Source organism: Spizellomyces punctatus, assembly GCF_000182565.1.
Source record: "Spizellomyces punctatus DAOM BR117 chromosome Unknown supercont1.7, whole genome shotgun sequence".
NCBI classification, from domain to species: Eukaryota; Fungi; Chytridiomycota; class Chytridiomycetes; order Spizellomycetales; family Spizellomycetaceae; genus Spizellomyces; species Spizellomyces punctatus.
In genome coordinates, this window is record NW_015971543.1 from 230386 (window position 1) to 254327 (window position 23942).

General features: G+C 49.2%; 9 protein-coding genes across 9 annotated transcripts in view; 7 read left to right on the forward strand and 2 right to left on the reverse strand.

The window, feature by feature from the left end:
• SPPG_09192 (uncharacterized protein) overlaps positions 1–1871 on the forward strand; it is a gene marked incomplete at its 5' end in the record, with an annotated part of 2393 nt that extends 522 nt beyond the window's left edge. Inside the window, 7 exons of the mRNA XM_016757349.1 lie at positions 26–543; positions 630–683; positions 762–816; positions 886–1030; positions 1091–1170; positions 1235–1423; positions 1485–1871. Coding sequence (XP_016608108.1) covers positions 26–543; positions 630–683; positions 762–816; positions 886–1030; positions 1091–1170; positions 1235–1423; positions 1485–1796 — 1353 coding nt within the window. The 3' untranslated portion in view covers positions 1797–1871. The remainder of the gene's footprint in view (positions 1–25; positions 544–629; positions 684–761; positions 817–885; positions 1031–1090; positions 1171–1234; positions 1424–1484) is intronic.
• On the reverse strand, positions 1730–2950 carry SPPG_04412 (NADH dehydrogenase [ubiquinone] iron-sulfur protein 8, mitochondrial). Its single transcript, XM_016752650.1, has 4 exons — positions 2789–2950; positions 2443–2715; positions 2228–2355; positions 1730–2160 (listed from the first exon to the last, which is right to left on the reverse strand). Exons 1-4 carry the CDS (start codon positions 2880–2882, stop codon positions 1975–1977), a joined length of 681 nt encoding a protein of 226 aa, XP_016608109.1. The 5' UTR covers positions 2883–2950; the 3' UTR covers positions 1730–1974.
• Positions 2951–3409: 459 nt separating this feature from the next.
• SPPG_04413 (1-phosphatidylinositol 4-kinase LSB6) lies at positions 3410–6168 on the forward strand. Its single transcript, XM_016752651.1, has 2 exons — positions 3410–3770; positions 3999–6168. The coding sequence occupies exons 1-2, from the start codon at positions 3459–3461 to the stop codon at positions 5991–5993; spliced, it is 2307 nt and encodes a 768-aa protein (XP_016608110.1). The 5' UTR covers positions 3410–3458; the 3' UTR covers positions 5994–6168.
• Positions 6169–6387: 219 nt separating this feature from the next.
• Positions 6388–7601, forward strand: SPPG_04414 (uncharacterized protein). The gene has a single exon (XM_016752652.1). The coding sequence runs from the start codon at positions 6446–6448 to the stop codon at positions 7478–7480; it is 1035 nt and encodes a 344-aa protein (XP_016608111.1). The 5' UTR covers positions 6388–6445; the 3' UTR covers positions 7481–7601.
• A 288-nt stretch (positions 7602–7889) lies between these two features.
• Positions 7890–8799, reverse strand: SPPG_09193 (uncharacterized protein). Its single transcript, XM_016757350.1, has one exon. It carries the CDS (start codon positions 8459–8461, stop codon positions 7997–7999), a length of 465 nt encoding a protein of 154 aa, XP_016608112.1. The 5' UTR covers positions 8462–8799; the 3' UTR covers positions 7890–7996.
• Positions 8529–10202, forward strand: SPPG_04415 (uncharacterized protein). Its single transcript, XM_016752653.1, has 2 exons — positions 8529–9034; positions 9092–10202. Exons 1-2 carry the CDS (start codon positions 8930–8932, stop codon positions 10058–10060), a joined length of 1074 nt encoding a protein of 357 aa, XP_016608113.1. The 5' UTR covers positions 8529–8929; the 3' UTR covers positions 10061–10202.
• Positions 10203–10411: 209 nt separating this feature from the next.
• SPPG_04416 (uncharacterized protein) lies at positions 10412–14091 on the forward strand (the record flags this gene model as incomplete). The annotated part of the gene is made up of 11 exons (XM_016752654.1): positions 10412–11080; positions 11151–11206; positions 11285–11337; positions 11406–11532; positions 11595–11833; positions 11895–12073; positions 12142–12277; positions 12331–12535; positions 12609–12754; positions 12816–13013; positions 13076–14091. 11 exons carry the CDS (start codon positions 10412–10414, stop codon positions 14089–14091), a joined length of 3024 nt encoding a protein of 1007 aa, XP_016608114.1.
• A 439-nt stretch (positions 14092–14530) lies between these two features.
• SPPG_04417 (AGC/RSK protein kinase) lies at positions 14531–17752 on the forward strand. The gene is made up of 10 exons (XM_016752655.1): positions 14531–14851; positions 14941–15883; positions 15948–15984; positions 16057–16124; positions 16184–16287; positions 16345–16472; positions 16540–16646; positions 16706–16876; positions 16938–17382; positions 17444–17752. The coding sequence occupies exons 2-10, from the start codon at positions 15131–15133 to the stop codon at positions 17473–17475; spliced, it is 1845 nt and encodes a 614-aa protein (XP_016608115.1). The 5' UTR covers positions 14531–14851; positions 14941–15130; the 3' UTR covers positions 17476–17752.
• A 1223-nt stretch (positions 17753–18975) lies between these two features.
• SPPG_09194 (uncharacterized protein) lies at positions 18976–23485 on the forward strand. The gene is made up of 6 exons (XM_016757351.1): positions 18976–19684; positions 19790–20708; positions 20771–20818; positions 20875–21042; positions 21112–22673; positions 22739–23485. Exons 1-6 carry the CDS (start codon positions 19115–19117, stop codon positions 23297–23299), a joined length of 3828 nt encoding a protein of 1275 aa, XP_016608116.1. The 5' UTR covers positions 18976–19114; the 3' UTR covers positions 23300–23485.
• Positions 23486–23942: the final 457 nt, after the last annotated feature.

Genomic DNA, 23942 nt, shown 5'->3' on the forward strand with positions numbered 1-23942 from the left:
TTCATTCCCATCGTCCGACGACGAGGCATCCGATTTCATTGCATCGCTTCATGCCTCCATCAATGCAGCAGCAGCGGCGGCCTTGGAATCTCAACCCCACGATGCTCGAAGGGAACACTCCCTTCTTCCTTCAACAGGTGCTCCAAACCCTCCGCGACCCCGTCGACAAAAGGCTGTTCGACGTCCTTCTGCGCGCCGCGAAGCCATTCGACTATCACATGCCCCGGTAAAACTAACAGGCTCCCAGTTTGAGCTATTCACCGCCTCAACAGGCGGGGGAATTCGAACTGGCGATCCCTATGCTCGATTTTTAATAGGCCCCAGGACCGAGCGATTACAGGTCCCGACAGTCGAGGAAGCAGGACGGTCAAAGACAGATCGGCAAATGGCAGCCAAAGGCTTGATGGTTGGCAAAGCACCTGCTGGCGGGATAATAGCGCGCTCCTTCCCCGTGAGCAAAAGGAAGCGAAAGCAAATGCAAATGGCTGAGATCAAAGCCGAGCTAGTAAGCAAGTGGGAGAGGTTGGAGGACTTGAGGTTACAGTAGGTATTTTTCTTGTTTCTACGGATGTGCTGATCGAATGACTGTGGATATTGAAGAGTTGAAAATTCCTTTGTGTCGCATGAAGAATCATTGCCCGGATGAAGTCTCTCAAGCATTACCACGGAGAACTACAGTCACTGTAAGCGTCACTTGTCCATCTACGCTCTTGTAGAAGTACTTGTTAATAGATTGCTCTAAACTTTGAAAACCCCAAAAGAAAGGACGAAAATAAGCAGCTAAAGGAAGAGCATCAACGCATCACAGCGGAAATGGTTTGTGTATGCAGCCTAATTCGAATATTGCTCTGTGCAATAACAGAATCAATCCTGCTTCCTTTATAGAATACGCGAGTTTCCGAGATATTAGATTCCAATGATGACCAAAACCGTACTATCCTTCAAGTGCACCGCGAACGAAAACAGCAACGTGCAAAACTCGAACGTGATATGGCCAGGTTCCACGCAGCCGCGGACGAACGTATTCAAGGTAATGAATGTTGGGATTGAATTCAATTCCATTTGCTACTTACTAATCTTCCCCTGGTAGAGCTAGAAAAAGTCGTGCGAGAACGTCAAAGCAGCCTCGAAGAAGCTGAACGGGATTTGGAGGAGCTTGTTGAGTTTGAGGTATGAATGGCATCTAGTGCGCTCTGTCAGCGCTTCGTAGCTAACAGGAGAAAATATTTTCAAGAATTTGGTCGACATAGACCCAGATGCAATGTCCAAGCAAATCTCTGCCGTCCAGGCCCGCAGAGATGCCCTTCTTGTTGAGCATGAGCGCAAGCTAGCGGCATTAAGCGAGCACGCTGAGACCGAGGGAAAAGAATCGGAGCAGCTGTTTGTTGACAAAATAATGGCCATTATTGACCAGGAGAAGTCGGTATGTCGACCAATGTATCAGTTCCTTCATGCTTTATAGTTAATAACCGGCGTTGCATTAGCAACTGACGTCAACATTTGACGACGTACTGAAAGTGTCCGTGAAAATTAACAAACGGCTACGACGAGAAATCGCCCTCCAGCAAGAGCACCAACTGAAAATAGAGCTGGAAATCGAAGCTAAAATGGCCGAACAGCGACGGGCCTTCGAAATGAAGCGTAAGATGGTGGATACCCGCCGGAAAGTGCTCCAATTGTCCAAATTTATGACTTGCACACCAGATATGGAGTTCAGCGTCGGTGATGTGTTCACTGAAAGGAATACCTCTAAAGATGACAGAGTAGTTTCTACAGCGCTGGCCGCATCATCTTAGTGATAGGCATAATCATTGATTAAAGAGGCACGGTAAATATTGTTTTGTGATATAATTTTAAGAGCTTCGCACCCGCCCTACAAACTTCCTGTCCATTTAGGATCTAACAAAAAGCCCGTAGCGTAGCGCCATAGTTTCCGACATATGTGTAATCCATCAACTTCTGTTGTCGCGGAGTTTATCGATAAAGGTGGTCTGCCTTCAGGTTGCGTGCGAGCTCAGCCTCCCACTTGTCTCCATTCGCCAGCAATTTTTCCTTGTTGTAAAGCAATTCTTCGCGGGTTTCGGTAGTGAATTCAAAGTTTTGAGATTCAACAATAGCGTCAACAGGACATGCCTCCTGGCAAAATCCGCAGTAAATGCACTAAATAGACGTAAGTGGCATTAGGAGCAGATTCAGTAGAAGCCGCCGATAGCATCGAGATACACACCTTAGTCATGTCAATGTCGTAACGAGTCGTGCGACGACTCCCGTCTTCACGCGGCTCGGCCTCAATGGTAATGGCTTGCGCCGGGCAAATAGCTTCGCAAAGCTTGCATGCAATGCAACGCTCTTCTCCTACAAATGTGGACTTGGTCAGGAGTCGCTCACAATCGTACAAACTCGCAAAGAGTGCTTTGCCTCACTGGCATGGGCAGAGCCTACCTGTGGGATACCGCCTCAGAGCGTGCTCTCCTCGGAACCGCGGGCTAAGAGGGCCTTTCTCCTGAGGGTACATAATGGTATAAGGAGGCTTGAACATTTGCTCAAGGACGAGCCACATCGTGCGAATAATCTCGGTAAGGAACATTTCCTGGGCGGCACGGTCAAGAACAGGCATTTTGATAGCCTTTTCCGGGTCATCGTTGAGACGCTGCTGTTCTCTGCGAGCACGGACCGTCACAGAGTCAGCAGTGGAGCGGTGGGCGTAGCGGAGTGCTGTTCATTCAGCGGGTAGTCAGAGAAGTTTGAACTCTGTATGATGTGGATAGCCCAACTCTGGATGACTTACCGGTTGCTGCGAGTGGTGACGCCCTGGTAAGAGACGCCACGGACGTCCTTCCAGCAAGCAATGGAAGGGACCGAGAGATGCGTGCAGAAAACATGGTGGGCAGCTCTGGTATACCGATGATCTGCCCTTACCGGTGATCCCAAGAGTCACTATGGTTGTCGTGCTGGACAACAGCGGAATCCTTCGTGCATGTGGCTTCAACAGAGCACGTGATACTTTTGGGGCTTAGTTGCAAACGTAACATCGGATCTGGACGGGGATTGAAATCGTTGAACAACCTACAGCAACAGCTGAAGAATGGCAGCTGCAAATATTCCAATGGTTAAGTGCAGACCCATATGAAGATCTGCAGGGTGCCTCGTTGTTTGGTGATTAGTCCGTTACGGAAGGCAACGGTTAAAGCCACTGTCGTCTAACTCATGAACTACATGAAAAGCGCAAAGCACCCGAAAACGCCTTCTTCGCCCTGCGATCAACAAGATGGCTCTCAAAGGTGTTGTAGCAAAAGAACACATTCAAAGACTTGACGTAGATCTCCACCGGCGCCAATCCCAAAAGCTGCCCACGTGTCGTGTTGAAGCCACGTGATTCATCGCGGACCCCAAGCCCATCAGCACTGCTGTCCGTCACGTCATCCAAAACCCCTTCGTCAGTTCTCCATTCCCAAAGTATGAGTCCGTCCCCTCCAGACTCTTCCCGGTCTGCAGGAGGAAACAATAAGCATCCTCGGTCTCTATCGGATACGCCCGTGAGCTTGTCATCTTCGCAATCGACGGCATCGGAGAACCGCAAGCCAGCCCCTTACTCTGCAGCATCTTCACCAAAGTGGCAACATTCCTCTACTTCCTCTCATAAACAAACATCTCCGCCAAGGCGCAAGTTACAACCCACCGCGAGGCCAAAACGGAACGCTTATGCTCCCTTAGCTGCATCACCGTCGTTGGTGAATGACGAGAGATATTCACTGGATGCAGTCAGTCCGGTAGGTGTATACTTACGACAGTTTTTATAATAACCAGACCAGTCATGAATATGACAGCTGGGTAGGGCTCGTGCCTATTTGTGCTGCTCCCATGAGGTTGTGACCCTCACTTGGGAATTGGCACAGTAGTTACGTGACACCAGATTGCTGCGTGGTACCTGGCGCCAAATAATACACTATTACGTATGATATAAAGCTAATCAAACCAATTCAATGGCATACCATTAGCGAACAGGGACGTCGAACGGAAAGGATTACTTTGCCGTAACTCACGACAACTCCTCCGATTCAGAGTCAGAAAGACCTCCATCATTCTCCTCGACACACTCTGCCGAGCGCTTAGTCAGTAGCTCGCCAGGCAAGGCAGAACGGTCGCCCCGCGTCCACATTAGCGCCCGCTCTTCAGGGCGCTCTTCCCAATATAATTCGGCACCTGAAAATCCCTGTTACGCACCGAGCCTCATGGATATTCCTCAGGAACCTGCCATCGATGGTCCCGCTCGTTACCATGATTCCCTAGTTAACCCACCGCCAGAATTTGAAAACCCGGTTCCTCCTGTGACCCCACTTACTGGACAGCAATTTCTAGCGATTGTTGACGAAGTCCGTGCCGCCATTAATGACGGCATCTATCCGACACTTATATCACAAGGATCTTCCGGTTCGTACTTTTGTCGTAACCGCGACGGTGAAATTGTGGGAGTGTTCAAGCCAAAGAATGAAGAACCTTATGGACATCTCAATCCGAAATGGACAAAGTGGATACATAAGAACCTTTTCCCCTGTTGTTTTGGACGTAGTTGCATTATACCCAACCTCGGTTACATTTCTGAGGCAGCTGCCAGCTACGTTGATCGCCGGCTACAACTGAACGTCGTCCCGCGTACGGAAGTTGTATATCTAGCGAGCCCTACATTTTTCTACTCGAGAAGGGACTGGAGCGCATACCGCAAGGGCAAACCACTTCCAGAGAAGGTGGGAAGTTTTCAAGTCTTCTTGAAAGGATTTAAGGATGCCACTAGATTCTTTCGCGAAGGATATGAACGGATGCGCAGAGCGGGAAGTGCAAGTGGATCCCAACGCGGGTCTGCGGAAAACTTACCAGCGTCTGGAAATGGTGCAAATCCTTACCAGCCCTATGAATGGTCCGATCGTGCACAGAAGGAGTTTCAGTGGGGTTTCGAAAGGCTGGTGGTACTAGACTATCTGATAAGAAATACAGATCGTGGCCTTGACAACTGGATGGTGAAATTTGATGAGGAGGCGGATGAGAACGAGAAGCGCGAACGGGCAGCTCAGGCTGAGGAACAGGTTTCTGTGACTCGTGCAAAAGAGGAAGCGGGTCCAAAGCCTGGCTCAGGTGCCACCAACGATACAACTGTGGCAACGTTGCTCTCGATGTCTATACCATCGGTTCCATCCGAAGCAACCCTGGCGGATGGTACAGCAAATGTGGAAAGTAGCAGTGCCACAGAAGTGACGACCGCTGATGCACCCCAGTCTCCAAGTTCCGTTGTTCCCGGAGTGGCTGTTGATGTCCCGGACCAAACCACGGATGTAAATCATCTGCCCCCTAAAGTGACTGCCGAACCTCTGACAATTGACTCCATCACATCTGACGCACCCAACACTTCCTCTCAAGTTAATAAACCTCCGCCTATTGTACAGATCGCCGCCATCGACAATGGTCTTGCATTCCCCTGGAAGCACCCGGATCGATGGCGTTCATATCCCTACGGATGGGCTTACCTTCCAGCTGCACGCGTTCCATTCTCGCGTGAAACCCGCATACAAGTTCTTCATCTCCTCACTTCGCCGACCTGGTGGCGGGAAACCATGGACGGCCTGGAACGGCTGTTTCGAATTGATCCAGATTTCAGCGAAACCATGTGGCGTCGACAACGCGCTGTGGTTCGTGGTGAAGGATATAATCTGGTGGAAACCTTGCGAAGATCCGAAGTTGACGGACGCGGAGGGAGTCCATGGGGACTGGTTCGTCGTCCTGTCGTTGCGGTCTTTGAAGAGGAGATTATAGATGAAAGCGAAGATGGTGACGTTGACAGGGGAGCATGGGCAGAAGGTGTCATGGGCGGTCCAAATATGGGGATGCGACCTGGCCGGAGGAGGAGCTTTGTGGAAAGGCAGGGAAGGAGGTTTGTTAAACGTGTGAGGCAGAGATTTGAAACCTTTGCACGAAGTCGGCCGTGCTTTGAGAATTGGTAGCCATGGTGGAGATGAATTGCATACAGATAGATGTCTGATGATCCGGCTCCGCACTATCATGTGGCAGGTCTTTTATGGATATACATTATGTGCTCTATTTTTATTGCTATGTGCTTATTTTTGTCAAAGAACTGCGACGGGCCAGTAACAGAGCAATGAACTCAAGAAGACCTCGATCTGCATTTGTCTATGAGGTTTAAAAGTCATCACTGATTTGCTACAAAGTCATATATCAACGATCTACTAAATTTACCAACCAGATACGCAGCACACCCAGTTGTGAGATAGCCTGCCCATCGTCCACATGTGAGATAACTGTGGTTTGTTGGTTCATCTGGTTTGAATGAATAATTGGTCACCTCTGCAGTCCGATGACTAATCGTTCGCCGAGATTAAAAAGTCATGAACCTCCGTTTTCCTCGACTGTTTTCTACAAGCTGCTGTTATCAACTATGGTCATGGCGGTGCTAGATCCCAGTTCAGATCAGAACGGCGGGGATAATGTCATCTCATTCAGTGTCACCCACAAAGGAACGGTAGTCCCGCTGACTTTCGCACTTTTGGCAACCATATCCGACGTCAAAGCCCATCTTGCGTCCCTTCCCTCAATCAATATACCACCACATGCTCAAAAACTTTTATTCAAGGGGAAATCTAGTTATGCCGAAAATGCTACCCTTGCTTCAATAGGAGTCAAAACAAATGCCAAACTCCTCCTTATCGGATCATCAGCCGCCGAAATTCATGCAGTCCAGGAAGCTACGAAACGAAAACAGGAAGCACAAGCTCGGGCAGCATCCCAGCGACCAGTGAGACCTTCTCAACCAATTCGAAGTATCGGATCAGTCGATGACGCAAACTATACCTTCCATTCCATTCGTCCACTCCCCGGTTTCTCGGATGAGAAGCAAGCAACTCTTCTTCTCAAACGTCTCCGCGATGACGCCGGAATTCAGTCAATTATGCGGAATCACAAGTGGTCGGTGGGTGCTTTAGTCGAGCTACACCCATCGGAACGCACGATATTGGGATACAATGAAAACAAGGGGCAACGAATCGCTCTCCGTCTCCGCACAGACGACCTGGACGGCTTTCGCTATTACGATTCTATTCGAAAGGTGCTATTACATGAGTTGGCTCATATGGTGCACTCGGACCACAATGCTGATTTCCATGCTCTGAATCGACAATTGAATCGGGAATGCGATGCCGTGACACGAGGGGGGCGCACACTGGGTGCCAAAGGCGAGTACTATAATTCTGGCGAAGAGGAGGCTGTGGATGCGCCTGCCTTTATGGGTGGAACATTTAGACTAGGGGGTGGAAGTCAAAGTCGGGATAACAAGAGTCAGAGGGAGATCTTGGCAGAAGCGGCCTTAAAGAGGTTGACTAGGGAAGAAGTGGAATTAGTAGAGGGTTGCGGTAGTGGAATACATGCAGACGATAGTGATGATGCGCACCAGGCTGCAAGTCAAAATGAACCATGATATTTAGGCGTGCTATAGTTAGTGTAGATACTTAATTTCTTGGCTATTCAGCAATTTGCGGTTTCTGCCGTTGGACATCCTGTTACAGGCGTTTTTGGAATAGTAAATCACCTTTCATCTACTTTTTGACCTTCTTTTTCTGCATCGAAGTACCGGAGCATTATCACTCAGAGCAAGAACACATTCACTGGGGCAGGATGTAACCCTATTTTCAGGACCACTGTGGATGTATTTTCGTTGTCTAGCTCAATATCGTTGGGCACTTGCCCAAACATTCGGCCAAAATGACGCTTGGGAATTTGTTGCCAGCTATATCATCATTCCAGGCTTCTTTTGGAAAGGACAGCTCTTGTGGGCCAGTCCTTGAATCTCATAATCTGAAGAGATCTCCCCACAGCTAGAGGTGTGTCTTTAAGCAGCACAAGATAACCTGTTGACCACCATATCGGCTGATAGATATACTAATATAATTATAGTTTATGTAGATGTACAATCACTCATTTCCCTCTAACCCGCTTATCCCTTCACTGCTGTCCTTCTTCTTCCAGCTGGTTGGGCCACGCCGGCCTTTCCTCGGCAACCATGATCTACCGGCAGTCTATGTCCTATACACACTTGCTCTTCACAAGTAGAGCACTTGAAGGGCACCACTTCCCGCTTTTTACATCCTTTCACTGCACACCGATTGGCCAATTTCCTTCGCTTTGCCTCAGCTTCTGGTGAAGGACATCCGGATTCAATATGTCGATCGACAGCAGCGTTTGCTACTTGTGGATTCGAGGGCGATGCACCCGGGACTGGATGCAAACAGAGGGGACATACAACGGCCTTTGCGTCGCTCAAACCAGAGCAAGATGATATGTGATGAGAAAAGTCTCGGTGATCACGGCAATATGATTTGGTGCAAAGGCGACAAGTGAAGGGAAGATAATCCAATTGGTCGCAGGTTGCGCAGTGTTTGCCAATGTGGTAGAGCTCCATGGTTGTTGTAGAATGGTAGAGTAGGAAAAGATGATAAAGAGAGAGCAAGTGTTCCTTGTATCTGAATCCGACGGTTTTTTATTCACCGCATATTTGTTTGTAATTGGACTTTCAGCTGAGAAATCAACAACGCCCCCCTCCGCAGTTCAGCTTTTAGACGCGTAAGTGGGATGGAAGACAAAGGAAGGTTTCAAGTTATGCAGTCGAACAAAACTCATCTGCTGCGATGGGGCAGTGGACGGAAGGGCTGTTATCCCTCCGCTTCCGGCTGTGGGGTTCAAAAAGTATAGACACGACGACTACGTGTGTGTGTTTCAATACGCGTCTAGCTCAAAAATAGTCTTGGCACACAAAAAGAGAGTGAGTAACCTTGAAAGGGTGCATGACCTGTCTAAGTCCGTAAAGAAGCATAAAAGAAGGAGGAACGAATCCATTTCCCTCCACAACCACTGAACATTACAAGCAATCATGAGTACTCAAGTATACGCCAAAGTCTCTTTTGAAGGCCGACTCCGTCAGTTTTCCATCAATCGTGTTGCGGCAGGATATGACTGGAAATCCTTTGAGGATGAGGTATGTTTTGGTGTTTTCCGGGCACAGTTGAATTATGTCATTAATGTTGCATCTTAGATTCGTCGTCTCCATGAGATCCCGCCTACAACCCGGATCGTTGTCACATACAAGGATCAAGATAACGACACCATTTCTTTGAACACAGACGCAGAGTTGAGGGATGCCGCCTTCGAGGCAAGGCAGGGCAAGAGTGCTGGTGATCGCGTAGTTATCCGCTTTGACGTGCGCGACCGCGATGCCGACCCGGCTGGATTTGTTGTCGTGAATGAGCAAGAGCAGAGTGCTCTGCCTGAGCCGGCCCAGCCATCAGTCCAGCAGAGTGCCCAGAATGAGCCGGTTTATCCGTCGGTCCCAATTGTTGCGGAAAGCCCATCGGTCGACGATGGGCAGAAAGTTGCTGCAGAGCATCCGGTTGACACCAGCGTTGACAAGGGTAAAGCACCGGCTTCTGCCACGGCTACATCTGCATCGTCTTCGAATCCATCCGTGAAGGACGGTGAGCCTCGCCCGGAATCGACTTCTTCGCCCGAAAACAACGGATCGTCTTCGTCCTCTTCAAATAACCAAGACAATGAGGCCCCGCAGAATCCTTTTGAAGCCTTTACCGAAAACATCAAGCCGCTGCTCGACCAAATTCAAGCCAACATTGATGCTCATCCCGAATTTGTCCAATCCATGAGTAACCTCATTTCCCAGATTGGTGTGCAAGCCCAGGCGCACATCGATCCTATCCTTCGCAACGTCCACGAGCAAGTCCGTCAAGGCATGCATGGACGCTGCCCTCATCGTCAAACTCCTTTCGGCTTTGGTTTTCCCTTTGGATCTCGATTTCCTCCTTCGCAGGAGGGTGGATTTCCATTTTCTGCAGCCCCATCAGCACCCAGAACGCCTACTGCAGATGAGCTGAAGAGCAAAGTCGAGATTTTGAACGGCATGGGATTCTGGAACAATAGTCGAATTGAAGAGCTGCTTAAAAGATATGACGGGAATGTGGAAAGGGTTGTGGAGGTGTTGCTCAGGGAGTGATGGTTGGCTTGGGTTAGTTCAGATTATATAGTTCTTTTATGTCATGTATCATTGTCATGTTATGTTTTCCTTGTGGAGTATTCAGTTATGCTACGTTTCATTGTTTGCAATAAATAACTACATTGAGTCGTATCAACTTTAATGAGCGCGGACAAACCCCTTGGCAGGCAATGATGGTCGTGACAAAGCCGCGGGCAAGTCCACTCGATCACGCACGTGAGACAGAGCAGTCTCGTCAGGATCTCGCGCATGTTGAAGCTCATCGTCACCATTGTTCGGGCTTTTTCGACCACCAAAGTATTCCGAATACGATTGATGTGTACTCTATCACGCTCATAGAGGGTCCTTGTGATGAACATCTCGGAGCTGCTCACCTCCGATGCGGGCCCAGCCGACTCGAGTCAGCACCACCACTTCATTTCCAACCCGCACCATAGAGACATCCCGACAGAGATCCTGCAGAGTAACTTAGATACTTCTCATACATCTGTCGCGAATGGTGCACGGCAAGAGCAATCCAATTTGGATGACGTTTTGGTAACCCAAGAATCTCGACCTTTGAATAATGGTGCTGCTGGGCGGAGATCCTTAAGGGCCAAGTCGGATTCCCCACCGGCTCCCTCTCCGCAAACTGTACGTCCGCTGTCTCCAAAATATGGCTTTCAGATACGGTTTACTATTGCCGACGAAGACACTGGGGGAAACAACTCAACGTTGCCAGATACTAGCCATGCCGAACCTGAAATTCCTGGCTCCATCCACAAAGGAGAAGTTCACCTTGAACACCGTCAGCCTCCTGCTGCTGCATCCAATCGCGGCAAGTTCCCACATCAGATCCGCAGTGCTTCTCCAAAACGCAGGAAATCCACCGATACAAGTCCTATTAAGGTGGAAATGTGTGCGAATTCCGAACTACCCGAGGACGATGTGGATTTGGTGAGCGGTGCCACACAAGAGGCGGTTAGAGACGGCACAACAACTTTGCGGCGAAATTCAAAGACAATACGACCAAGAAAGAGTGTGAGTTGGGCGTAAAACGTGTTGGACGGTGTTAGAAATATCTTTTGCTCACATGCAAATGTGCCACTAGATGCACGGGGATGCCTTCAACAAGACCTGCTATTGTGGAGGAAAGACTCGGGAAGAGTACGTTACCTACACCCTACGCGAATATACATAGTTTTTTTGAAATATGCGGAATGACATTGCCCTTTGTCATTGTAGAAAGGAAAGACCAATGTTTCAGTGCGGCAATTGTGGAAAGTACTTTCACCAGTGTAAGTGATTGTCTAGATATAGTATCAGCGCTATGCGGATGTCCTTGTGCACTGATTCCTTGATACAGCCTGTATCCAGCTGATTCAACAGTGGAAGCCTGAATTCAAGCCGCTTCTCGGGGATGACTTTTACTTTTACCGCTGTAAGCGATGTTCACATGGGCGAGAAACAATGAAACGACTACCGATGACTTGGTATGATATTGGAGTATTTCCATTTTCCAGTTCGTGCGCCTCCTGACTTGCCCTTTTCACAGGGTGGATGTCATTCATGTCACTCTATTCCATCTTTCTGCAACCGAACCCCCACGGAAAGTCTCACAGGACAAGCTCAAATATTATGGGTGGAAGACAGATATCTGCGCATTCATTGATAGGAATTGGAGCAAATTTTGGCTCAAGAGCCGAACAGCGACTTGGGAGAATACGGTCGCTAGTTGCTTGTCGACACAGAAGAGGTTCCTGCCAGGAACCAAACATTTTGGTCATGACCAAGGTTAGTCCCCTTTTCTGGTGTGCGCAAGTTGGTGTTCCGTTTTCTCAATATTCGTGAACAGGACTGTGGGCCTTAGAGTCGATGGCGCTACCATCTTCCTATGAGCACTCAAAACGCGGGAGGGAGGCAGAGTACGACATCGGGTTGGATGGGGCATTACAGGAACACGAACGGGTGAAACCCAAACGGAAGCGATTAGATCTTGAATCGGACACCGACTCTGTAGTTAGCGGCACCACAGTAAGCTTTTGAATGGCAGATTAGGAAGGTTTAGTACCGTGCTGACAGGGATGCAATGAACTTGACAGAAAGTGAAAAAGTCACGAAATACGGGACGAAGTGTATCTGTGGGAACTCAGGACGGTGCCAACAGGCCACGGCAGAAGAGGCGGCCCAAAAAGAAGAGAATGGAAGAAGAGTACATTGATCCAGCTACTGCGATTGGTTAGTCCATTGCGCTATCCTGTCGCATCGACCTGTTGCCTAATTTCTCGCAGAGCTGTATCCCGATGTCGACAACCCACGAGCTCCAGTACAAATGAGCAATGATACGACACATAGAGCCCCACAGATGACAGTAACTGATGGAGGATATACTGTCTACACGGATAAAGGTTATCGGATGGCTAAGGCTACTCATGGTGTATGGGAAGGTAGCTGGTACTACGAAGTACTGATTAACGAACACCAAGGACATACCAGGTAGGATCTAACGCATAATCATGGAATATGATGGTGAACGATGAGAGTATTGACCTGTGTACGCATGTACCAGAATTGGCTGGTCCCAGATCAGTGGCGATCTCCAGGCACCATGTGGATATGATCGATTCAGTTATGCGTATCGAGATAATCCTGGAACGCTGTTCCACGTTGCAAAGGCTATAGCAGATGCACCTGAAGGGTACGCCGCTGGTTACGGTAAGTACTCGGCAAGACTGAATTCGTAGCAGCACATTACCAATTGTTTTACATGTCGCAGGCCCGGGCGACGTCATTGGCATGTCGATACATCTTCCTCCGTGTGAATCAATGGATGATTTACTTCGAAGGCTTTGGACTCGCGAAAGTCAATACCTACCATTCCGAAGCAAGCCTTTGACGGTAGCGGAAGGAAGCGAGATTATCTATTACAAAAACGGGGAGTGTCTTGGCGTTGCCTTTCGGGATCTGTATCGTGGTAAGTAATGGGTGCACCGTCATGGTGCTGCAAGCTGTATTCTTAACCCATTGGATATGCAGGGAAGTACCATCCTGCTATATCATCGTACAAGGGCGGAAGTGTTACGTTGAACTTTGGCCCAAACTTTCGATACCCACCACCTCCCGGAGTGAGACCGTTCTGTGAAGCTGATAGCCTACCATTATGGGATACTAGCCAAGCAGAATTAGATGAAGAGGGACGCGGCGACAGTATTGAACTTGACGTCAAGGGCGAGATGGAGATTGATACTCCAGGCAATCTTTCTAGTTTGGACGGCGAGGGGGAGGAAGATGAGGGGCCATTTGCTCCAAATTCTTACGAAGTTGGTGAAGTGGAAAGGAAGGTATTTATTCCGGATTCAAATGGGAATGGGGATGGACGCATTGTTACTATGGATGCGGACGAAGTGTCGGGGATCGAAGCCTTGCTAAGTCTTGGGGGAATGTTTGGCGGGACATCCGGAGATTCACCAAAGACTGCAAATGGATATGATAACTTATCTTCGACGCGAGGAAATGAGGACATGCAACACAGGAGAATGGCAGAGAGCGAAGCCAGGCAACATGATGCGCTGTCCGTTGATATTGAAGCCAAAGAAGCGGAGGTGGTTGAGTTAATACGACGGAGTTCTGGTGTAGAGGCATCGACTATACCCCCCATTTCTCCATCTTGCAATGGCAGTGGAGGTGTTGCAATGGAAATTGAAGCAAAGGAAGCAGAGGTAAAGGAAATGATTCGGAGGAGCTCTTTGGGAGAGAATACTATCCAGGCAAAGAATGAAGGCTTTGATCCGATGGATGTCAACGTTCAGGACGTTGGCGTGTCCGAATCTATTTCACGCCTGAAGGAGAAAGAGATGGATGGACACGGATCGACCAGTTTGGTAGTAGAATCAGGGCCTGGCACCCATTCAAACCCTTTGCACGTGGAAGATCCACCAGCGGCCTCCCCTCCGGCACTGGTGACAAAAGCGGATGATGACGAGCCTGTAAATAGTAATGATGGCGGGAATGTACATATGAACATTGGAAATGATGAGAATGTGAAAGAATGAATGCTGGCATTGCACGGAGAAGTAACTATCAAACGGAGGAATGTTTTCTTTTGAATGGGCAGTGGTCAACCCCTGTGAATTGCGCGCGAACGTTGAGAATGGATACTGCTATGGTTTACAGAGATCTGCTTTTTAATACAAACGTACTGCAAGGAACGTACTGCAAGGAACGTACTGCAAAAAACCTACTGCAATAATGCATAATGCATGGCGTTGGGCACTGTATGGCTCTGGTCAATTCCTCCATAGCGTCCACGTGGTCTTGCACAGCCACCATCTGCATTATCGCATGTTGCTAAAAATAGTAAATGCAATATTCCCATATGCAGCAAGTAACCATCCAACGATCAAATGTCATTCCGGTTCTTTTCGAATTGTATTACCATTTCCCCATCTGGAGGTGCGTGGGAAAAAGGGGGCAAAGGGCGAGGAGGTCCCAAAACGACAAGGCTGGGAAAGGAAGGGAGGCGAGAGGCGAGTTTCGACGACGGCCAACGCTTGTTTTTTTCCCTTCAACCAACTTGGGTTTTTTTGACATTTAGTTTTGAGCCAACTTTTATATTCGACCCTGGCCAAAGGGGAAGGACGGAGAAGGATTAGGCGTTGTATATAGTGCTGTGTTTGTTGCTCTTGGAGGTTTCAAACGAACCGTGTGACAAAAGCGACAAAGGCATCGTGTCATTCAGGACGAAGGACTAGAGAGATTGTTTAGCAGAGTGCCTTGGCTATTAACTGCACGAGTAGCCTCGTAGTTTACTTGGTGAGTCCAAGGGCTCCGAAATTGAATTTGTCGTGCGCAAGAGGGTGGCAGACATGGAAGTCTCATCGCTTTCACTTGACTCTGAACAGAGGGACACGTCACGAAACTCTAGTGTTTACTTTGTATATCGCCTGCAATTGATTTGAGCGGGTTTAACCCGGTCCGTCGAAGTTGAATCGCCTTGAAACGTTAACACCAGTCGACGTAGACTAAGGACGACCGTTACTACTTTTCCGTGCCGTATGCGGTTGTCCGCTCCTAGACCAAAACTATTCAACGATGACCACGCTACAGAGAGAGCAGGGGATTACCAAGAAGCGCTCTATCATTTTCCGTCTGGCTAAGGAGACTCAAGGAACTGTGCAAGCGCTCTTTCACTCAGCGAAGAAGGGCAGTACCACTCCCGTTGTGCCAGCCGATGGTAGGGAATCAGGATCGACGTGGGCAACATCGTCAGGGAATGGAACAATTGCCTCTGACACCCCAGATTCGCCTGTCACACCAACGAGTCCTGCTAGCACCGGAAAGGGGCGATTAGGTTTTCTGGGAAAGAAGGCATCGCTGGCCAGTCTTCGGAGAGCTCAATCGGAACCTTCCATTGTTCAACTAGACAAGCGGGCGTCAAAGGTACCAAAGCCTAAAGCGCTCAAAGTCGACCACGAATGTCGGACATCTGATGAAGGCTATGTGGGCTCGGGTGCAGATCTGGGATTGGGTGGAAGCACGAGTGGGAGTGGAAGTACACGGAACAGTGCTGATGAACAAGCGTATCCAAATACGGCACCGGTTATCAAGCGAACCGTAGCCTACGGCGGAATGGTCGGAGCTCCCGTTCACCCCAAACTTCGCCATGAGCGGTCTCATAACCAACTATCGGCTGGTTCGATAGGATCAGTGGCAGGCCGTTCTAAAACTTTCCGCCGAAGCTTCTCAGCCAATTCAATCAAGTTTACGGACGTCGAGGTCGCTCCGAACAGCTTCACAAAGATACGGTTAATCGGAAAAGGAGACGTTGGAAAAGTCTATCTAGTGGTACGTATTTGCCACAAACGTGCACACACTGCTATCAATTACTCACATCTTATTCGGATTGCAGGAGAAGAAGAGCACAGGGAAGCTCTATGCGATGAAAGGTATGTATGATCGCTCTCCATTTCGCGGTTGCTTGGTTGAAATCTCATGTTCCATCGGTAACTGGCAATCAGTACTATCAAAAGCTGAGATGATCAAACGCAATAAGATCAAGCGTGTCCTAGCTGAACAGGAAATTTTGGTACGATGTCAACCGTTATATAGTATCTCAAGTCTATAAGCTCACATGAAGGTCGATAGGCCACGTCAAATCATCCCTTCATTGTAACCTTGTACCATAGCTTCCAAAGCGAGGACTACTTGTATTTCATTATGGAGTACTGCTGTGGAGGAGAATTTTTTCGGTGAGTGGCTAGATCATGGAACCATAGCGTAAAAAAGGCTAACCATTTATCGTTTAGCGCGCTCCAAACATTGGAAACCAAATCCTTACCGGAAAAGGATGCCCGCTTCTACGCTGCGGAAGTAATATGCGCAATAGAATACCTCCATCTCATGGGCTTTATATACCGAGATTTAAAGCCTGAGAGTAAGTTGATATGCATCACTCTATTCACATCTGTGATGAAGCTTTAACAGACCTAAAATGAACATAGACATCCTCTTGCATCATACTGGACATATTATGCTGACGGACTTTGATCTATCAAAGCCTTCGGCAGAACCTGGTGATCCCGGAATTGTGAAGAGCAATACCTTTTCGGTTAGTGCTTTGATGTTGGCTGGTCGCTTGATCTGGCAACAACTAATGGCTTTCCATAGTTCCAACTGTCTAGTTCCCCAGCCATCGATACCAAATCATGTACAGCCAACTTGAGGACGAACTCTTTCGTGGGAACTGAAGAGTACATTGCGCCAGAGGTGATCAAGGGATGCGGCCACACGAGCGCTGTCGATTGGTGGACCCTGGGCATTCTGATATATGAGATGCTTGTAAGTACCATCGTTGCTCGGTGACTTCTCATGCGTGATTCACATTGATTTCCGTGCACAGTACGGTACAACCCCTTTCAAGGGACAAAACCGCAATAACACCTTCACCAACATCATTTATAATGACGTTGCCTTCCCGGCGGAACCACCGGTGTCCCCTTCATGCAAGCAGCTCATTCGAAAGCTTCTCCACAAAGATGAAGAGAAGCGCCTCGGGTCCCGTGCTGGGGCATCAGATGTCAAAGCCCATCCCTTTTTCAAAGGCGTCAACTGGGCTCTCTTACGACACGAGAAGAATCCGCCGATTGTACCCAAGATTCACGATCCAACCGACACAAGCAATTTCCGGCCGTTGGAGGATAGCATCGATTTGGATTTGGAGATGGAGGGAAGGAGGGTGATACTCGGGTCTGACTTGGTAAATGACCCCACGCAAAACGGATCTCGACGGGGAGCAGGGCGGAATGGCGCACGAGCTGCGAACCCATTCCGGGATTTCGAATCTGGTGAGTATAGTGTGCATTAATACTGTAATGAGGGTGTGACTGACCGTCGGAAATTGTTTAGTGACACTTCATCACGCACACATGGTCGAATGAGTTCAGTACCAAATAGGTGACCGCATGTACATCATTCCACATGCTGTCATCGATACATGTGTCTTTGTTAAGGGATATTTAGTGCCAGTTTACTGCAGTCAGCACTGGTTCTCTAGTCACTTGGACAGAAGCCCAAAGAAGGGTGTGATTTCTGCTGCGACAGTACATAGTATGTGTTAGTAGTTGCTAGGGTATATGTAGCTTTTGGATTGGTAGCAGCTTTCTTGTTTCTTCTTTTTTAATACTTGAAAATATCATTCTCGTTACCGCATTACAATTATACAATGCATTCGGATGGCAACAGCGATTGCCTTGGCTCGCCCCATGTTGCCAACGTTGAAAACCTCTGCATTCTAGCGCAAATGTCGGAAGCGAAGTGTAGGCCCTGATTTTCTATGGAACCAATGCAACCCCTTCCAATCGGTTGTTTGGTGGCGGATTGTGTTTTGATCTGTTGACATATGAACCGTCTTCAACTTTTGATTCTAATGCGAATTTCCAAGTTCATATCTAGCATCTACAGCATCCTTTTTGGATATTCATTTCGTTCAAATGCATCCTTTTTGTCCTTTACCATTTTCAACCTGTAGAGTACGTAGTGTAGAGGTGACAGAAACTGGCACTAGCTACTACACCAGGGAATAAACCGGCGACAACCGGTTCGGAAAAGCTAACTAAGCTACTACTAGGCAATTATACACGCAATACGTAACGGTTGGTTCTAACCGGATAATTGCCCACCACCACACGCGGTCCCTACTAGGCCTTGATCTGGAACTCTTGATGGCATTGAAGCCAGACTCTTGCATCCAGGAGCGAATCGACTGGGCAGCGTCACAAGCCAGAGGATGTTCAGTGACAAGGCTTGGAGACTAGAGAAAATGCATGTCAGAAGATGACCCGATGACAAGAAATAAAATGATGCAATCAGTACATACCAACCAAGCTCAACCAATGTGGCAGCATAATAGTAGGTTTTGTTATCGGATCCGATTGGTTGCCGCTGGTTCTGATCACGGTTGCTGTCGGGCGGTCGAGGTCCTCGGCACCAGAGCAGTATTCTCATGATTGGACTGAGACTTGTTGGGTGGATGCTTTGAGTCGAGGATGGGTAAAGAGGAAAGAGGGAAGAGGGAGCAGGTCCCCCGTTTATAGACCTTTGGCATGCGCCTCACCGCAGTTTAAAAAAAAAGCTACATTAGCATGCCACACCGCAGTTTGGAGAACATTAGCATCCATGCCTCCTCACCGCTTTGAGCAATGATGGGGGTTCTGATTATGCGATATGATTAACCGGATTAATCCGGATAATAATGGGTCCTAGTGCCATTTTCAATCACCTCCACACTATGATATTTTTGAATCCAAAAGGGCAGGAACGAATCAGGGCTTCTCCTCGAGCGGTAAGTGCTTAGTCACTGCTTACGTAACACACGACGCAACTTGTGACACTTTCATTTGAGGATTCTACAAAGCAAAATTCCCACGCTCCGGTTGACGGTCAGCGTTTTTCAAGAGCATTTTAAACATTTCTTTTTCACGGTGGACGTTTTCGTCTGTTTTGGAGAGGGTTACAAACCCACTTGGCTCTTGGGAACTTACCTAGGCAGCATTGGTTGCGGCCGTTGCTTCCGTCAGGATGCCCTTTTGGAGTAGGAACAAGAAGAGGAGAGCGAGGACGCCTCCTCCTAACCTGCAAACGCCGCCTGGACAGCACCACTCTCCTTCCGCACTGTCCTTCTTTGGCTTTAGAAAGCGGAGTCCTTCGCCGTTTACCGCACTCCGTTCTCGTGATTCTCCCTCGTCTCCAGAGTCTGGTGGACATGGAGGCAGTGCCAGAGATCTACCCTACCACCCACACCACTACAGCGAGGGATTCCTTTCTCCACCAGACCGGCGCTTTAACTTTGAATTAGAATATGATAGAGCGGCCGCCGAAGCTGCTTCTGACAAGCGTGCTCCTCGGGTACCCTCAAAGGCCCATGAGAGCGTGTCAAACAAGCCGGCAACGACACCGGTCGTCGTTGTCACGTCAACAGGACCGTCGTGCGTAATACAGTGCGATCGTCACAAGACTGTGCAGTGGGCGTTAGAGAAGGCTAGTACATTGCTTCCAAAGGACCACTCGGAGTTGGTGGAGGCTAGAGGACCTGATGGGAAGAAGGCTCTGGGAAGCGAGAGAGTTTTGGATTTTTGTGGAGTCAATAAAGTGAGTGTTGACTGGAAGAATCGCTATACATATATATATGATCAGGCAGTTCTGGTAATGTTGCATATATGGATACTGATAAACTTCATTTGACGGTGTGTGTAGATTCTCGTAGTTACAGTGGCGACTCCCGAATTCAATCGACGTGCTAGTGTAGACTCGCCTGGTGGATATATAAGCGCCCGGGACGGTCGCGAAGCTTTTGATTTTGAAGATTTGCGACGCAGCTCAAAATTGGATCGAGAGGAGCGTCATTCGAGACGGCTTGCCTTGGTCGGATCGAAGGGCCGTCGGGATGCGGACGTCTCTTCGCGAACCCTTTTACCAGAGTCGCGCGAACAAAGTTTCGATGCTGGCATCGAGGCTGACATTCTTGCAGGCCATCCTTCGCGTATGCCCAGACCTGTCAGTCCCAGGTTCGATCGTGCTGCTACCCCCTCTCCTCTACCGTTTGAAGGACGTCGCTCAAGTAGGGACGAACGTGCAAGCCGGCCTAGTCGTGATGACTATGCTGAAAGGCGCGGCAGCAGAAATAGCAGGGAGGAAAGGTCAAGTAGAGATAGTCAAGATGACCGAGCAAGTCGCACTAGTCGAGATGAGAGCAGAAGCAGTCGCGAGTTTGGTCGAGCGCGTTCTCCTGTTCGGTCATCCTCTCGTCTTTCGGGACTTGACAGTGTCATGGAGGACTTGGCGAAAATGGCTGATCATGAAGGGGGTTGGGTTTCTGCTGTGAGCCCAAATCAACGTATCAGCCATGGAGATCCTTCTTCAGGTCGTGCTGGTCGTGTATTAGAGGACCAGAAAATGGTGCATGAAGCCGAGAGCTACTCCTCTCTGGCTGCACCAGCTGCCGAGGTAAGCGGCTCACAGCGATCCCAATCCCCGCTCCCGAGGCTCCTTACGCAGCCGTTGCGAAGATCTCCATCTGAGTCATCATCTTTGCTTGCGCAGGAGAGCCCTGTCTCTAGGAATCCGCTGAATCGGCACGACGTTGATCGACGCTTGACGGAGATTTTGACCTCTGGTATGCACATGAACATCAAAATATAGCGAGTAATATTGTATTTACAGTTATGTCCTGGTTAGTTGGAATGGAGATCGATGATGCCCTGAACGAATTATCCCTTGGAGATGGTAAGGCTGGGTACTGCTTTACACGGGTATGATTGCACGGTTAACAGTACATGCAGAACGCACAGACTCAGAACCACCCTCCCCACCGCCAACATCTCCCGTTGATGAGCTTCCGGACTTTGATGATGTGTCGGATGATAGCTCGTCGCGACGCTCTGTTCGAAAATCCCGCCGCTTGACGCGAATATCGCGTGCATCGGCTCTCGATATTTTTGCAGCGTTAGGTATGAACGCCGAATATCTGAATGTGACATTGAGCAGAAAGGCTGATGTGTATTCAACGTATGATGCAGAGCAACAAGCGAAGGAAGAGCCTACACCGGACCTAGATACTCCCATGCTTGCCCTACCGGTTTCCGATACCGCTTCCCGGAGAGTGAGTCGCATTTCGCGAGCTTCCGCGCTTGACATGTTCTCCAGTATGCGCAGCTCGAGCAGGTCAGATGATGGGGAAGACGAAGGATATGAACAAGTGGAACGAGAAGAACTAATAGATGCGGAACCTCGCTTGTCTTCCGTTGATGTACCTAATCCTACACCAGCACCAGCTCCGCCACCTCCTCCATCTGATAGTGTTGTTCCGTCTGCATTGGTTACAACAGCCCCAGCTGCCCCAACGCTGCCAGTGACGAGTACGGAGGCAAAAGCGGGGCCACCTCCACCACCACCGCTCCCACCGGTGATGGTTTTCGAAGAGTCAGCAATTCCTCCTCCACCTCCACCTCCACCTGTGATGACTTTTGAACCCTCCGCGATCCCGCCGCCGCCGCCCCCACCACCTGTCATGGTTTTTGAAGACTCTTCAATACCGCCCCCACCACCACCACCACCTGTCATGGTGTTTGAAAACTCGCCAATTCCGCCCCCTCCTCCACCACCTCCGCCCATGATATTTGAGAATGCCGGCAGCATACCTCCACCGCCGCCGCCTCCACCGCCCCCTCCTCCAGCTCTTGGGATCCCTCCGCCACCTCCTCCTCCACCTCCACCTCCCGGTGCAGGCCCCCCACCACCACCCCCGCCCCCTCCACCAGGCGGTGGGCCACCACCTCCACCACCGCCGCCATCAACAGCTGCGCCCGCATCCGCAGGAGACCTTCAATCTGCATTTTTGGCAGAGCTGCGAGATCCTAATAGAAGAAAAAAGCTTCGGAAGGTCAAAGTACCAGAGAGACCTCCTCCATCGGAAGCGGACAAAGCAGCGCAGGAGGCAAAGCAGAAGGAAGCGGAGAAGGGTAATGACGAAGCGGAGCGGCAGGAGCTGTATATTGAGCTTCTAGGCTACATGGAAGCACCGAATGGGAATATTGAGGAGCTCTCAGACAAAGCAAAGACTCAAACGAATTTAGTGCGAAGCTTTGTGTTCACTTTAATCCGCAAGGGATGGGTCCGTGGGTATCGGGTCACTGACAATCTGCCAGAGGAAAAGGAGACCAAGGGCCCCAAAGGGAAGTCCAAAGGTCGCGCGCCATTGAAGGTGTGGCTGGGACGAGAGGGCATGATGTGCATCGAGCTGGAAGATTTAACGGGCGAAGAGCTGGTTGCCAAAGTTGGTGGCGAGAAAGCAGACCCACTTTCTATGCCAAATGATGATGGAAATGTGGTCAAACGCAAAGGCGAAGTGGCCCGTGTATACATGTATCGATTTGACGAGAAGTCAAAGCAACACGTCTTGGATGAAGTCGCGCTGGTCGCCACAGGATCGTTCCCCAAAAAAACCAAGCGCTTTGATGACCCCGAACCACCCCAGGACTCGAGCTTGCATAATAGACGGAAATGGGAAGCGTGGAATGAAAAGAAACTTCAGTACCTGCAGAGTGACTGGCCGCAATTTGAGTTGATTTTCAACAAACTGGTGAGTGCCACCTGTCTTCTGCCTGAAAAAAAGTACACTGGCGCTTATTGTGTCCAATCACGTAGATGGCTACATCGTCTATTGTACAGTCCATTCACCATCAGCTCCATCAAACACTTGCTGAAATGCGGGCTATGGGTGAAGCCATGCATGACACATTTGCAGCGTTCCCTGTGACGCAAGTGCGCCGAATCGTAGAGTCCATACCGGGGCGGATCAAGGAAGTTGCAAAGAAGCTTCAGAAGCAGACTGGCATCATCATTCGCGATGAGTCTTTGAAGTTGACTCCGGAATTCCTGCGCTTGATGAATTTGGCACCTGATGGTACTGATAAGCAAGACACGGCGACTGGTCCTGGCATTGGCGGGGCTCCGATATCCGAAACGCCATCTAACCCAATGGCGCGACCTGCCACCTTAGTTCATTCCCAGACTGCCCCGTCCTTGTCCACTGCGGCTGAACCAAACGCGACAGGTGAACAGTCGGGGAGTGCGAATATGCTCAATCCAAAGGGCATGATTACGATGGCGGGACTTCCCTTTGACGTCCTTCTCCCGTTGTTGAAGAAGTCCTTCAACAAGCAGGAGATTGGCGATGACAGGTTGTCGAGGCGTTTGACGCTATAACCCTATTTCGTGTGTGCTTTATCTGTGAGGTTTATTAGATGGAACGTTTTTTGGGCTCTAGAACTGCAATTGCTATTGCCACATAGACTTTTTTCTTTTTGTTACATACTATTGTTTCATCATTTTTAAATAATACTGTGCTAATCGGGGTGTTTCGTACTTTCGAACCTTCTTCTTCAAGCACCCTCATCTCTGTCAGCATGGCCAACTACATGACAAAAAGATGCTGAGGCCACCCAACAAAAACCGGTTTCACCATATGAAAGAAGAACTGAGGCGCGTTTGGATCTCCAGTCAAACAAGCTTTGGGAGTGATGTTTGGAGCCTAGCTCGTGCTTTTAGTCTGGCTTCCGTAATCTCATGCTTGCTAAACAGGACCATCGTTCCCAGGACAGGACACGAACATAAAATCCGGAGCCTGTAATCGATAGTTGGGTTTGGGGATTAACTCACAGGAGTAGCTTGAAGCACGTGCCTAAATAAATTAAAAACAAAAATTCCCTTCGGAGCCAATGAAGCACGAAGCCACTCTCAAGCAAGTTTTATATATTTTTCCTATTGAGTGACTGTGCCATGGCTTCCCCGTTTTATTTAACAAGAAAATTCGGGGGGAAACGATCAGATTGGATAAGCCAGGGCCGCT

Coding starts and splice junctions, on each gene's coding strand:
- SPPG_09193 (XM_016757350.1), bottom strand. CDS start 8,461: ATGGAGCTCTACCACATTGGCAAACACTGCGCAACCTGCGACCAATTG.
- SPPG_04417 (XM_016752655.1), top strand. CDS start 15,131: ATGACCACGCTACAGAGAGAGCAGGGGATTACCAAGAAGCGCTCTATC. Junction 16,288..16,344: donor TGTGGAGGAGAATTTTTTCG/GTGAGTGGCTAG, acceptor TTTATCGTTTAG/CGCGCTCCAAACATTGGAAA. Junction 16,877..16,937: donor TTCTGATATATGAGATGCTT/GTAAGTACCATC, acceptor TTCCGTGCACAG/TACGGTACAACCCCTTTCAA.
- SPPG_04414 (XM_016752652.1), top strand. CDS start 6,446: ATGGTCATGGCGGTGCTAGATCCCAGTTCAGATCAGAACGGCGGGGAT.
- SPPG_04415 (XM_016752653.1), top strand. CDS start 8,930: ATGAGTACTCAAGTATACGCCAAAGTCTCTTTTGAAGGCCGACTCCGT. Junction 9,035..9,091: donor GGAAATCCTTTGAGGATGAG/GTATGTTTTGGT, acceptor GTTGCATCTTAG/ATTCGTCGTCTCCATGAGAT.
- SPPG_04412 (XM_016752650.1), bottom strand. CDS start 2,882: ATGTTTTCTGCACGCATCTCTCGGTCCCTTCCATTGCTTGCTGGAAGG. Junction 2,356..2,442: donor TCTGAGGCGGTATCCCACAG/GTAGGCTCTGCC, acceptor CCACATTTGTAG/GAGAAGAGCGTTGCATTGCA. Junction 2,161..2,227: donor ACGACATTGACATGACTAAG/GTGTGTATCTCG, acceptor ACGTCTATTTAG/TGCATTTACTGCGGATTTTG.
- SPPG_09194 (XM_016757351.1), top strand. CDS start 19,115: ATGCCCTTTTGGAGTAGGAACAAGAAGAGGAGAGCGAGGACGCCTCCT. Junction 19,685..19,789: donor ATTTTTGTGGAGTCAATAAA/GTGAGTGTTGAC, acceptor CGGTGTGTGTAG/ATTCTCGTAGTTACAGTGGC. Junction 20,819..20,874: donor CGAATTATCCCTTGGAGATG/GTAAGGCTGGGT, acceptor CAGTACATGCAG/AACGCACAGACTCAGAACCA.
- SPPG_04413 (XM_016752651.1), top strand. CDS start 3,459: ATGAGTCCGTCCCCTCCAGACTCTTCCCGGTCTGCAGGAGGAAACAAT. Junction 3,771..3,998: donor CACTGGATGCAGTCAGTCCG/GTAGGTGTATAC, acceptor GCATACCATTAG/CGAACAGGGACGTCGAACGG.